At 41.4% G+C, this 14,903-nt stretch overlaps 1 protein-coding gene across 5 annotated transcripts in view; it reads left to right on the forward strand.

The window, feature by feature from the left end:
* Window positions 1–10,774, forward strand: part of DENND5A (DENN domain containing 5A) — a 64,031-nt gene extending 53,257 nt beyond the window's left edge. For all 5 annotated transcript variants that reach the window (XM_062494420.1, XM_062494421.1, XM_062494422.1 and 2 more), the window contains 7 exons: window positions 1,287–1,432; window positions 1,984–2,102; window positions 3,260–3,441; window positions 4,222–4,304; window positions 5,562–5,685; window positions 6,515–6,683; window positions 6,876–10,774. In XM_062494420.1, the coding sequence (XP_062350404.1) occupies window positions 1,287–1,432; window positions 1,984–2,102; window positions 3,260–3,441; window positions 4,222–4,304; window positions 5,562–5,685; window positions 6,515–6,683; window positions 6,876–7,059 (1,007 nt within the window). In that variant the 3' untranslated portion in view covers window positions 7,060–10,774. The remainder of the gene's footprint in view (window positions 1–1,286; window positions 1,433–1,983; window positions 2,103–3,259; window positions 3,442–4,221; window positions 4,305–5,561; window positions 5,686–6,514; window positions 6,684–6,875) is intronic.
* The last annotated feature ends 4,129 nt before the right edge of the window (window positions 10,775–14,903 follow it).

Below are 14,903 nucleotides of genomic sequence, written 5' to 3' on the forward strand. Positions count from 1 at the left end.
TTGATGCTTAACTGTGTTACAGAACTCTCAAAGATCTGTGTGCTTGCTGCCTCAGGACCTCACTGGGAAGGCAAAATAAAGACTTTAGCAAGGCTTATAAAATTAGGGGTGGGATATGTGAAAGGACTACCCTTGCTGGTGTGTGGTGATTCATACTTGTGTGTTTGAAAGGCAAAGCAAACAGACATCCAAGCAAAATAGCTATTGGTCTTGCAGGCAAGTTCTGGATAATGTGAAAATCTGGTCTGCTGGATGCAGTTACATTGTCACTTACTTTAGGACTACCAGCACAGAAAATAAAAAGGCATTCTTAAATGCCACGAGCATTGGGCTTTTAAGAAAATCCAACCACCAAATGCTTTCTCGAGGGCACTGACTGCTGAGGAGATGCTGAAGGAGAAATGCATTAAACACCTCAGCTGAAAAGCCCTGACTGTAATCTGTTTATGTACTATGAAAGAAGGGCAGAAAGCCAAGAAACACAGTGGCCATTCAGAGAATTGGATTTTTTTATAAAAGGTTGGTTATCAGAGGGCTGTGCAGGAGATGCTGGGTGGTGGAAGAGCATATGCCTCGAGAGTCAGAGGAGGGACTGCAGCTCAGGTGATACTGCATGGAATTACTCACAGGTAAACCAGGGGACCAGAAAGCATTTGAGCATATGTGTGGTGCTCTATAGAAGGGGAAAAATAGCATATTTTAAGAAATCGGTAAGTCCTAAAGTTGGCATAACTAAGAGTGACATGGCACATAGAAATTTGGAACATTATACTGTATTTCACTGTATTTTCATGTTCAGCCATGGTAGTGAATGCTGCTGCCATCCATGCCTGTAAAGAAAGGCTGCAGTTAGTGGGACCTGGGGGGAGTTATGCAGTGGCTGAGCTACAGTGCAGTCCTGGATTCAGGAATATCATGTCTTTATTTTCTTGACACTAAGCTGAGAATAAGTAACCATCTTCATGCCATGTTGTGAGGTTGGTAAACAAAAAGGGATTACACTCATAATATAGCATTATTCCATCAAAATTTCTGTCTTCATTTGACACTGTTCTGCTGTCAGCTCTGCTTCTCAGTGGCTGCTGTATATGTGTACACTTCCCCATTGTCAGTCAGTGCTTAGTGTGCAAGTGTCAGCATGATTAAATAAGATCTCTGATGTTCTTTTAACATTTCATGGTACTGCAGTGCTGTTTTGTGACTTATCTTTTGCCCCTCTCTTGACTAAAGAGGTTATATAATTATCCTTCTTCATTTTTGAAGTGTTCTTTCCTTTGTGTTTGCAGTGATACCATACCATATATTGATTGTTCCCAGCAAGAAACTCGGTGGCTCAATGTTCACAGCCAATCCTTGGATCTGTATTTCGGGAGAACTGGGTGAAACAGGAGTCCTGCAGATTCCCAGGAATATATTGGAAATGACTTTTGAGGTTTGTGTTGCTTGATACCCAATTTGGGTGTTCTGTTTGTTCAGTTTTAAATTCTCTCCTTGCTGTACCACCTTGCCATATATTTTCTATCTTTGTGGTTATTCACAGATATTTTGTGCCTGTGCATAGCACACTTAACCTATATTTAATACCATGCAGAACAAAATGACTGACAATTCCTTAGTGCAAGGGATAGACAAGACTGTCTTTATGTTACAACTGTGGGAGGTGTCGTATCCTCTTCTGTTGGAAAACAAAGAAGTGATTCTGCTCTGATTTCTGCATGTATGTTGTGTGCATTGGGTAAAATTGAATTGAAAAATCTAGTTTAGCTGATGTGCTCTGTGCAGATCAAAACAGTATTTAACAAAACAAGCAAGCAAACTAAAACAAGTAAAGCAGCCTACCACTAAAAAGGCCAGAACCAATCATGCAGTCAGAAACAGGAACCACATTTCTGAGTTTGTCTGAGCGCATTCCCTAATGGTTTCTTCCCCAAACATACTGCTTTCTTTCAGTTTCCTCTGACAAACTTTTTGTTTAATTTGCAGTGCCAGAACCTGGGAAAACTGACCACAGTGCAAATAGGACATGATAATTCAGGGCTGTATGCCAAGTGGCTTGTGGAATATGTTATGGTCAGAAATGAAATAACAGGGCATACTTACAAGTAAGTATCATCCTGACATTTCATGTGGGGTAAGTAGAATTTCTGCAGGGAGCTGGCACAGTAGGGCTTGTTTGATTAGAAAGGTCTGATCTCCTGGGACTCTGTGTCTACAGTTGCCTCAACCTGAAGGCAGAGAAAGATCGTTTGGCTCCTGGCATTAAACAAATTGTGTTTCTTATGAATTCAAACAGGGTTTGCAGTTTGCAGATGTTCATGTCTCATATCAGACTTTTGGTGGAGAGGGTGAATTGACTGTTGTGCAGTTTAGAAATAATCTGCCCTGAGCCCAAGGAACAAACAGCAAGTCAGAGCTTGCTACTTACCAAATATAGGTGGTATTTTATATTAGGTCTGGGTACTCCAGGTGTTACAAAGACACCTTTGGACACAAGCTGGAACACAAGGCCTAATGAGTGTTAGAAATCTATGTTTACACGGGGAGAATAAAGAACTAAAATTACAGTGAGAAATGAATTTATTTGTGTTAGATACAGCATAGTTTGGTGCCCTCTCCTTTGTTTAGAGCAACTGTCAGGCTCATGTTGATGTCAGACTGGTGGGTAAGTCCACTCAGCTCTCCATGCCAGTTCATTTGTAATTAAATGAAGAGGAAAGATTCTATTTTTGGATGCTGTTCAGTTTTCCGATTAAGCTGATTAAACTGCCATCAACATTGGTTCAGAGAAAGTGATAATGAGCAAATGAGCATGTGTGCTTTCTAGTGTCTGATTTAATACCCCTATTCACTAGAAGTACTGGTGTTCTGGCATTTAAGCATTTGTTTGGGTTGTGGTGTTATTTTGCAGCTGGCCTGCTCTGTAGTGTGTTCAGTGTATTTCTTCACCTTTATGTGGTGTAGTAGGATTTCCCCTTTCACCCATTTTTCCTCAAATCATATGCTACATACGGGACTCAAGCAAGAATTGCTTTGTGGATGGATCATCTACTGCAATATTCAGCACAAACTTGGAACTGAAAAGCTGTTTCACTTTTGCTGGCAAATGCTAAAGCCAAGACTTTGTTATTTGTTCCTGGATGAATGAAGTCTTTCTAATAACTGTTAGCAGGATTTGGGCTGTAGGCAACTGCAGTTGAAAGTCTCTGGCATGGAATTGGATCTGGATTGATCCATGTATTTATCTCCTTGATGTTCTTAGGTTTCCCTGTGGAAGGTGGCTCGGGAAGGGCATGGATGATGGCAGCTTAGAGAGGATCCTGGTGGGAGAGTTGCTGACTTCCCACACTGAGGCTGACGAGCGGCAGTGCCGAACCCCTCCCCTGCAGCAGTCTCCAAGCATGATCAGGAGATTTGTCACTATCTCACCAAACAATAAGCCAAGTGAGTGCTGGGGGTTGTCTTGTCTTGTCCTGTTCTGCATCATCACCTGAGGGCTTGCAAACACAACTGGAGTTTGGAGAGGACCTGTGAAACTCAGCCCAGTGTCCTGCTTGTCCTTCCAAATTACAACCCTGGGCATCCCGTTCTGTCTGCTTAAGTTTTGAAATCTGAAAGGATGGCAAATGTGTCTGTGCTCCTGGTTCAGTGGTGTTTTTCATATTGTCCTGCAAGTGTGGAATGAATGCTATAGAGGAAGGAAGAAATGTGCTGCCTTTTCTCTGTCTGCCCTTCATGGATAAAGAATCTTGCTAGTGGTTTCTGTTCACAGACTTCTCTTGGTTTGCTGTGTTCTGTGGTTGTCTTATTACTGATAAATCAGGTGGTTATTTTGTTCCTAACCATACTTGGATTTGCAGTGAAACTACCACAGGAAGTATTTCCAGGATGCCCAGATTTGTTAGTCCTGAGCAAAGCACAGCTCCTTTTCTTGGCTTTGGGTCCTGGTCGGAAAACTCACATAATATGCAAAAACCCTTTCCAGTGTTGGTATTTTGAAACGCCACAATATTAGCTTCAATATAAAGCCAAACCATCTCCATTCCCACCTCCTCAACAATAAATAAAAGTAGAGTTGGGTTTCCATTATCCACAGCCCAGCACTGTTTCCCTAACAGAACGAGTTATACTGTGCTCCTCTGCTGTGCTTTGTGCTGTGCCATAACCCTCACACACAGGTACAATTTCTGAAGCTGTAACTGGATATGTTTTTGTGTTTTGCAGAGTTAAATACTGGTCAGATACAAGAAGCTATTGGTGAAGCTGTTAATGGTATTGTCAAGCATTTCCACAAGCCAGAGAAGGAGGTGAGGGGTTATTTTCAGTGTAATGGCACTCCTGTCCTAAAACTGTGTAGTAAGCATGAGACAGTATATAGCAGGAATAATTAAACTGAGTGAACAGCCATGTGCTTGAGAATTCCTGAAGTGAAGCAAAAATGAGACAGTGAGACTGCAGCACAGAGATGGTACAGCCTCAGATACTTCTGTTTTGCTGCTAACTGGAGCATTCTGTTAAATGTAAACACTCTGGTGTTGGAAATTTTGTTATTAGTCAAATTCTGCCAAGGATTTCACCCATAGACTGTCTACAACACTGCTTCCTGTTTAGTTTGTTCTGAATTAACTGACATTATACATCTGCATTGAGTTCTAAGTGGGTTTCTAATGACTGTTTTGCATTATCTTTGCTACTTAAAATGTGAAAATCCATGGACCACTTAAAAAAAAAAGGAAAGAAATAAAGGCCACCTTGAGAACACCCACATCCCCCAAGCAAGTGAAGCAGAAGTGCTTTTAAAGACTCTTTTGCATTACACATGTTATTAGCTGACACAGCAGTGATTTTCTGAAACAAACCTAAGTAATGTGCCCCTGTCTAGCCCTGATGAACCAGAGAGATGTAGAGCAGTGCTGGCTGTGTGGATGACTCTTGACAGTCAGGAATTTTTTACAGATAGGTCCTTCCATTCCTACAGCACCTCTCTTCTAAATTCATTATGGCATGACAGATTGTGCTGGTTTTGCTCTCTAGGACACAGATTCATATCCAGTGTAATTCTAGTCGGTGATACAATTGGTAATAGTCTCAAGTGGTTGTGCACTGGTTTTGCAAAATGGAATTTACCATCATGTGCAGAAGGTGGGCTTCATTTTTTACTAAGCATTAAATTTTGTTTTTGTTGATAAGCAGAGGCATCTGCTACACTGGATCTGTGTTCTCTAACTTAAAAAAGAGGAAAATATTTTCCTAATTTTCTGTAGGGATCATTGTTTTAAGTAAAAAAAACCAAAAACCTGCTCATTATCTTGGCCTGTTCAAGGCTTTGTTTGATGATGATGACAAGGCCCTGAGAATGCTTTTCTCAGCCTCGTTCTTAGATAAGTCAAATCCACTTTTGAATACTCAGGACTTGTGGAAACTGGGCCATCCTGTCTGGGGTCACTGTTTGACAGCAGATTTAAACTTTAGGCATCTGTTTATTTAAAAACTTAATGGGACACTTGTGTCCCAGAGTCCCAAGTGAGGTGATGAGTGTATGTGGTTTCTGTGTGTGCTGGCAGAGAGGCAGCCTGACCCTGCTGCTGTGTGGAGAAAGTGGGCTTGTTTCAGCTCTTGAGCAAGTGTTCCAGCACGGATTTAAATCACCGAGACTCTTCAAGAACGTCTTCATTTGGGATTTTTTAGGTAAGTGGGAGGATGGCATCCCAGAGCCTGCTTGTATCTTTGAAATGCATCCAACTGTGTTCCTTATCACTGCTGTTGTGTCTCAGCTGGTGTGAAGAGCAGACTTCTTGGTGGTATCTCAGCAGCTGAACTGCCATGAGAGCTCCTACCTGTTCATACTGTTACGAGAGAGAGGCTCTGTCTTCTGCCAAAGCTGACTCTGTCCTTAATGCAGTAACTGGGCTTTGTCCTTGTAGTAGTAACAGTGTAAAACAAACTGTCTTACTGAGGAAGAGGTACATGAGTAGGGTGGTGAATTGACCTAGGGTAACCTTGTTCTTAACTGAGCACAGTGGAAGCAAGGAATCACACTTGTAAGAGGTTGGATTGTCTTTCAGAGAACAACAGATGGATCTAGGGCTGTTGGTATGTAGTGGACATGTAATAAAGGGGTTATGAGCATGCATTTTTCTCACAATGGCCTATATCCCTTGACACAAAGCTAAATAAATCAACTGAGTTCACAAACACATTTTACAAAAGGAATGTTTTAAAATAATGTTTCTGTATTTTGAGTAGGTACTTTAACATAACTGTTCCCCTTATATGATAATTTTATTGCACTCAGATTCAGTAGATAGGTGAACCTCTTCAGCATTGTTCAGAGGGAAGGAAGTGGAATCCCAGTTTTATACAGTGGGAACACATGTCTGAATCAAACAGAAAAAAACAGTGCCTAAAAGTAATGATTCAGGAAACTCTTGGGTGAGCTTTGATCCTAGGCCTTTCAATTTTAATTCTCTCCTAAATGCACTGATGAAACTTCATTATCTCCCACCATTTTTCTAAGAAAAAGCACAAACATACTACGAGACCCTTGAGCAGAACGAGATGGTCCCAGAAGAGAACTGGCAGACAAGGGCCAGGAATTTCTGTCGCTTTATCACTGCTATCAACAACACCCCTAGAAACATTGGGAAGGATGGCAAGTTTCAGATGCTGGTGTGTCTTGGAGCCAGGTATAAACTTCTTTATTGTTGTTGCTATTGATATTTTAGTGAAATGAAAAAGGTGCTGCATGTGAGACAGTCTCCTAAGTGGAGAACACGGTAGGTCTGCTTAAAAGCAACAAATAAAAATTAGGTCTGTGCAGATGTGAAATTAACTTGACTTTATTTTTATTCCCAAACTGCCCACTGGCACCTTGTCAGAGACCACCTTTTGCACCACTGGATCGCCCTGCTTGCAGACTGCCCCATTACAGCCCAGATGTATGAGGACATAGCCCTGATTAAGGATCACACGCTGGTGAATTCTTTGATTCGGGTGCTGCAGACCTTGCAGGAGTTCAACATCACTCTGGAGGCATCTCTTGTCAAGGGCATCGACATCTGACCTCCCTCCTGTCCCACAAGAAAAACTGTCTTTACAAACACAAAAAAAGCTACAAGGAGTGAATCTCGTTAGTATGCAAAAGTTCTGTCTTGCCAGTACATTGTATCGTGAACTTGTTCATGGCCCAAAAATGCAACTTTGACTTTTCTTGAAGGAAACTCCAGAAATAGTACAGGCAAATGGATAGAAGCTGTAAACTCAATGTAAAAAAGAGGATTTTGGTATAAATCTATTTTAGAGTTTATTTGCTGATTTGCTTTTTACACACTTTCATGTGAAAGAGATAGAGATGAGTATTGTGCAGCTTATTTTAAAGCTGCAGTATTTCCTTGCCATAGAAAATGTGCAGTGAGCCTTTCAGCATTCTGTGAACTTGCCTTCAGATATGCTGTATGTCATAGACCCCAGTGTATACACTCCATTTCTGCTGAGAAGGTCATTCTATAGTTTTTAAACTAATATTTTATATATTAACATTATTACCAAGGTTTGATTTTTAAGGTGTTGGGTCATGTTCTGCTGCAAGGGAACTACAGATCTAATCTGTGCTTTTTTTTAATAGCTCCAAAGCACTGATTTGTCGACAATTTTTTTTCCTTTATTTTTGTTGTCAGTATTATTTTTAGTGAAATCCAGGAGACTGAAATATGAAATGTCCAGAGATCAAAGTAATATTTTTCTTATTGGTACGTAATTGCACAGAAGAAGAAGAAATTAAGTCTGTTTTTAACTGATGTTTTTTTATTTATTTAACCTATCATTGTGTTTTGTAAGTTTGTCTTTAAAAAAATCTTCTGTGATACAACTGGCTATATTACGTTGCAATTCAGAATTTACAGTGTAGCCCACTTAAATGAAAAATTTGGAATAATTGTTCATAATACAAGAACATTTCCCCTGAAACCAGCCTTTTGAAGCTTGGTTATATGGCTGCTGCTGGTAATTCTCTTAACTGCTAATAAAGAGGAACACGAGTTCCCCAGATGCCAGATGACTAAATAAAGATCTTTATGCCCCATCTGAAATAACAAACAGTATACCTTGCTAACAAGTATAAGGATTTCTTAATGTTTCTGAAAAGACAGTGGTATTAAGGTTTTTTTCTTTTCCTTTTGAGTGCATATGTTGTCACAGTCTGCTTTATTTGGGATGCTTTTGTTTTTAGCAAAGAAAGTTTAGTCCATTTCTACTATGAAACACAAACATTTTGGAAGCTTAATTTATTGGAGATCTGGAACTTGGCAAATGCCTAAAGGCATCTCTGTTCATTTGAATCCTTGATAAAAATCTCTTTGAAATGAATATGGGACTTAAGAACAGGCTGATTTATCAGCATCACAAATGACTGTATGGAAGTTCAGGGCTGTGTATTTAAGAGGTCTCCACTGTATAAACTTCTCTCAGTATTGTCTCTCTTTGGAGAAGCAGAGTCCAAGTTTTTTGGTTCATACAATGTTGTAGCACTTTTATTTTACCTACAGCTTAGTCACATCTTGTGATAGTTTTATTTCCATAATTTATGAATATAGAACATGTATTAAATTTTTGACTATTTTTACTTTTGTCCTATTTATTTCATTATTAAACGGAGAAGTTCCTTTGTCACTACTTAACAGAGCAAGATTCTTCTTTGATTTCACAGTAGCATTAGGGAGATGTGAGGGCAATGTCTGAGCCACTCCTCACATGGGGTGGGTGCAAATTCTTTCACAGCTTACAGTACTCTTTTGGTTTGTTTTTTGTGGTGGTTTTTTGTTGGTTTTTTTGTTGGTTTTTGCTTGTTTGTTTTCTTTCCAGCTCTGGAAGGGCAAAAATTAAAACAAACCAGTTGTACTGCATTCTAAGAATTTCATTTATTCAACTTAATATGTTAGTATAATCTTTTTACACCTGCCCTAAATTGTTAATGCATTAATAATAACAAAAAAATGGTTTTGTTTTGTTTTGGTTTTTTTTGTTCATTTGTTTTCTTTTGTTGTTGCTGTTTTTGTTTCAGCTATCTTGAAAATTACTTTACTTAGCCTGTATATTTCACAAGGAATATTAAGTAAGAAAGGAAGGTTCCATATTTTGACCTTAACAGATGAGTTGATCCTGTTAAAGCCATATATCTCATAGTATTAAGGATGGATTAATTTTATCTTGCATGAGGTAATTACCCTGAGCTAAGATTCTTTTATTATTTTTTTTTTTCCTCCTTGCACAAGTTCACCTAGAGAGACACGATACCATTGGTTTCGTGGCTGTTTTTGTGTGGGTTGTTTTGCCCCCATGAGGACAGTTTGAGATACGTGGGCTGGGCAGAGGCTGGGATTTGGTGATGGCCAAGGGTGGGCTCCTTGGCTGGCTCATGGGAACGATGCTGTCCATCAGTGAGAACACCCTGAGTGCTGGCTGTCCAGTGCAAGAGGAAGACACAGAGATCGTCATCGGCTCCTAGGTTATTCTGTTCTCACAGAAAAAACCAGTTTGAGACAGACCTTCCTCTTCCTCCTCTCACAGGGGGCCAGTGCTTAATCCTGTTAGGGCTCAAAGCACCTTCTGCTATGGACTTCCAAGTCTGGAGGGATTTGCTGTGCTGAGGGAGCAGTAGAAGGTTCTGAGATGCAGCAGGAGGCAAGCTGGTTTTGTTAGCTCCATAGGCAACCGAGGAAGAGCAAGATAGCAATACAGCCTGTGCCAGGATTTTGGGAAGAGATTTGGCTGGCATGTGTAAGAGCAGTCCAGTCTGTAGGAGCAGCCACAATGCCTGTTCACCACTCACTTCTCTCATGGCTGTTCCTAGCAGCAGTCTCACAGGATAAGGTTATGATCCAGCATTTGCTCTTGCCATGCCATTCTACTGAACTTTATAGGCGTAGTCAGCACCTTTTTATCCAGAACTTGGTAAAATCCTTCTCCCTTTGTTCAGAGTAATGCAGTTTTAACTTCTTTTCCTGTTACTTTTCCAAACTAAGAGGGCAGGTTTGGTAGGTACAGTGTGGCTGTGCTGTTCTGTTGTTCAGAGGGGATGTTTTGGTAACAGTTAATGAGAAAAGATCATCTTTGTAACAACGTGCATTCGTTCTGGAGAGAGAAATGCAGTGATAAAAAATTAAGCAGTTCATCGTGCAGTAAATGCATAGTGCTAAACTGGCCAAACATGTTTACAGGCTCATAACCTGATTAGAGAGGGAAAAATAGACTATCACCTATCAATTATTTAGGCCTCTTTGGTTAATGCTCCAATGATACTTTATACAAAAAGAAAATGCAAAATAATAAAGACTTGGTTTAAATGTAATTAAATACTATGATGATAAGTTTATACAAAATAAAATAATAAAAAAAAGCCTTTACCTGCCACAAACTTTAACCACCTGATATTCTGTAGCTGAAAATGTATTTGTGAACTGGAGACTATTCCACAACTTTTATCATTACAAAGAGTATTTTTCAAACTGTTCAAATGGGACTTATTAGCTGGATGATCCATACTTTTTATGTGTTTTAAATTCATGAATATGTTAAGATTTCTGCAGTGAAACTATTCAGAGTTAACTTCTTCTGTATATTGTCAAATGAATTTTGTCCGTAGTGAAGAGACTATAGGATACTTGAAAATACTTGAAGAAATTGTACACGTACTCCACATCTTTGTAGCTCTTCATTTCGTACCTAGAGATTGGCTGTTAAACTAAGATAAAGCATCACTACCTTATAAACTATATATTTTACTACATGGGGAAATCACTGGCTTGTTTTTTTTAAGGGCCGTGTTGAAGTTTACATTATAATGACAAAACCAGGTACTGTTCTCCTTTTTTAATTTTCCTGTAACATTTCAATCCATTGGACATTAAATGTGAATTGGATATACAAAGCAATTTTACAGGTGTAGCTCATTTGCTGAATTGCAATAAAATTTGTCTTCTAACATGAAAAAAATAGCATTAATGTGCTATTTTCAAAAAGCCTGTTATAATTTGGCTGATCATCTGCCCATTGCCTGGCTGCAGGTCTGTGGGATATTTTAGTGACGTTTCAGGAGACCTTTGTTGTACAGTTTTGTGTCCGTTCTGTTCGACTACACCTCCAAGGTAGCCTTTCCCCAGGCCATCCTTGTCAGTCAGACTGCCACCAGTGGAAGAGATGCCTGCTCAGGAGTCAGGAAATGGGGACAAGAGCAAGGCAAAGGGACCAGCGCAGACCTTGGAAGCTCTGTGAGCACACGTGCTCAGATGTGCTGCTTCAAGCACATCTCTGTTGCAAGCTGTGTGAAACTGGTCATCACTGAATGTTCTGCACCACCAGGGAAGACAGGAGAAAAGGAGTTGGATCATTAGTTTGAAGGTATCTCTGTTGCTTCACCTCTCACATCCCCCCTGGTCAGTGGTGGAGGTTGTTTTTAGTGTCAATATCCCTCCTGGGGGAGCCACGTGGATCTTCCTGAGCTGGGGGTGATCCTGCACTGCCAGCAACTGATGGTGTCACCCTGTGGGCTCCCTGGGGACGTGCCAGAGGGTGAACTTGGCCTGATGCTCTGGCCTCATCCTTGGACAGGTTTGGGGGTGCAGTCCTGGACTTGGTGCCTGCTGTGGGTGTGCTGAGCCTGTGAGAGACACCAGACCTGCCTCAGGAGCTGGGCTTTGCTCCATCCCTGCTCCCATCCCTGCTCCCATCCCTGCTCCCATCCCTGCTCCCATCCCTGCTCCCATCCCTGCTCCCTGGGCTTTGGATGGACCTGCTGCTCCTGAGTCCCCTGCAGGGCTCTGGGATGGACATGGGGCAGGCCTGGGTGGAGCTGAGGTAAGTGCAGCTTGAGAAGCACACTCACCTCATCACAGGTGGCCTCAGCTTTTTCAGATTTCCTCGAAGGAAAAGGAGCACAAAGGGCAAAGCCTTGGTGGGCAAAGTGTGTTGTGCAACTGCTGGGTGCACAGGCAGGGACTGTTTACTGACTGCCCCAGTCTATTTGTTGTAGCAATGACTTGAAAAGTTCTCACAAGGAAATACAAATGTCTAAATGTTATTTCACATGACAAAGTGTCTCCTTTTTTCCCCTCTTAGCTCAGAAATATGGGTGTATTAATAGGCCATAATGTATTGAGTTCTGCAATAAACAGGAACTGTTCTTCATTTCAGTGACAGTGGCATGTTAAGATGCAAATCCTACTCCATTTAAAATGTCACTGGTGGATCTGATGTTTGTTTTGGGAAAGTTTTTCTACAAGTGGCATAAAAAGACTTAGACTAGGCATATAAATTACATGAGAGGCTTTTTAATGCCCCTTGTGACCAGACAGTCCACAAATTTCCTCTGTCTCAGGTGAGTCCTGTGTGGGTCCTATTGGTTACTGAAGATGTGTTATTTGTACACAGAATTCAACAACCTATTTGGTAGCTTGGAAAACCCTGGGACACTACGATGGGAAGTGCAAAAATTTGAGCGACACATTTCAAAGAAAAACGGTTACTCAAATGTCAGTGTACATCTGGAGATGAGCAAGGCTTGACACTACAGCTCTGAGACATTTTGTGTGTACTTTGGAACAATTAAACAATTAAATATGTATTTCCTCAGTTTTCCTCATTTCCTACTTTCCTTTATCATTCTGGCATCTCCCAGCCCTCCCAGTTGTTTTCAGCTGCTGTTACACGCACTCATGCTGGCTCAGTCATGCTAAATTTTGGGTCAATATAATGCAGTGTTGCTCAGGCCAGCAGAGTTGCTACTTCTCATTAAAGTGCAGATGAAATGGCAATCTACATGTCTTCAAATAATGTTTGGTCATCATTAAATAACTAAACTTTAAAAATATGAAGCATAAAGCAGTTTTTAAACCAAATTTTCAGACAAAAGTATTCATCTCTACTCAGGACATCAGGTGTAGAATTTCTGAAGCAGATTTTATGTCCAGCTGCTCTGTGACAGCTTAGTCTTTATTTGTTGATGTGAGCCAACTGCATGTGATAGTGAAAATGGAGAGCAGAGGGGAATTGGGGGCTTTATCTCTATGGAAGTAGCTATTTTCCTCCCTGAAACTTCATTACTTGGTTTTATTTTAAATTGCTGAAAAAATCCCTCAACAGTCCTGTTTGGGGTGTGTTCCTGTCCAGCTGCCCTGTTATGGTTGTTTTCCTTTCCTCAACTTAGTGCTGAAGGTGAATTTTAAGAATTTTTCTTATCTCTCTCTCCCTGTAATGGTCTTCATACCCAGAGCAGTCATCTGTCACTGTGACTCTGTAGTTGAATAGAAATAGTTAAAAAGGCTGCAGAAAGGCATCTGAGTTGAGGTCTGAGCTTGTCTGCTTTGTGTCTTTAAAGATATTTTAATGGCAATTCTTCATCATAAACAAATGTGGGTTATATGTGAAATAATAGCCAGGATCCTTCACAAAGCACTTAAAGATTTATGTGTAAGAAATGGCTTCATTAGCTAAGATACATTTCATATTATTCTGTTTGTTTTCCAAGCTGCAGTGAGATCTTTTGATCTAACTCAGGCATTCCCAAATATTTATGTCTCACTTTATATTTCAGTTTACAGAAGTAAGAAAGATGCTTTGCTTTTACAGTGCCTCAGAAAGCTTTAGGTATTTTGGTTATGTGACTCTTCAGTGTCTCTTACTGGTTTCTCTGCTACATTCTTCACATGTGTTCTTACTTTGTCTTTTGCAAATCCTGTGATGAAAGTTAATTACATTAGTACTGGTCAAGTTCATTGAGGGCACTTGACTGGACACAGCTTTTCTGTGAGATGGCTTGAAGTCATGTGCATGGATGGGAGATGGCTTCTCTGTCCATTTGGGAGTGTTGTTAGTGGAGACACCTTGAGTGATATCTATCCCCAGATGAGAGATGTGCAGGTGTGCCAATTCCCACCCCAAGCATGATGGTTTATTTGTGAGATCATGGAAACTGTCGAGAAACCCTTCATTCATTTCTTGTTCTCTGTTGGTGAGGGGAGGATTGGGGTATGGTGCAGGGCTGGAGAATCCTTGGAGTGTTTAATGAGCAGCTTTATGTATTTATAGATGAGATTGACTAAGACTGAAACCGTCCAGGAGACACAAAAGGTTGCTTCTCATTGGATTTAAAAAGGGAATAACTTTGATCATTTCAAAAGCAATGAAGCCTGATGCTCCAGTGAGAAAGGAGAGCAGTAATTTATAGCTGCCATTAAGGAAACAAAGACAAAGACTGAGGGAAAGTTTCATTCTGAAGATTTACTAATGTGTATAAACTGCTCTTGTAACTAGAAACGGCTCGGTATTTCTCACAGAACAAAACAAAAGAGAAAGGGCAGTGAAACGGGGATGGGAGGGAGGGAGGGAGGGAGGAGAAAGAATACTGCCTGCTTTTGCTCGCAGCCTGAAAGGTCAGACATTATTTAGGAAATTATAATTAGTGAATAATGCATGAGCCAATTTTACCTGCCAAAGGAGCGACAGCTGTGAGAAATCCCTGGCTGGGACTGGAGGTGGGATGGGGCTGGCTTGGGGGTGGGGTGATGCGTGTGTTTCGGCACGGCCTTCAGCCGGGGATTCACGCTCTGCAGTGGGGTGTAATCACACGGTAAAAGCGGCGATATTGCCATTTCGAACAAACGCAGACGAGGCCGGAGCGCGTCGCGTGTGTCCGGGCAGCGACGGGCTCCTCGCTCGGGCTCGTCTCCGCGCTGGGCGATGGCTCCCGGCCGCGGGGAGCCCCGGCTCCGGCACAGCTCCCGGGGCACCCTCGGCCTGCCGCGGCTGAGCCGCTCCCGCGGGTGCCCGCGGCTCGGCGGACACCTGTGTCTGCGGTGCCGCAGGTGTGCGACCGCCGGCCCGGCCGCACGGGGCGGTTCGCGTACCGGGAGCGC

Source organism: Cinclus cinclus, chromosome 6 (genome assembly GCF_963662255.1).
Source record: "Cinclus cinclus chromosome 6, bCinCin1.1, whole genome shotgun sequence".
Classification (NCBI taxonomy): Eukaryota; Metazoa; Chordata; class Aves; order Passeriformes; family Cinclidae; genus Cinclus; species Cinclus cinclus.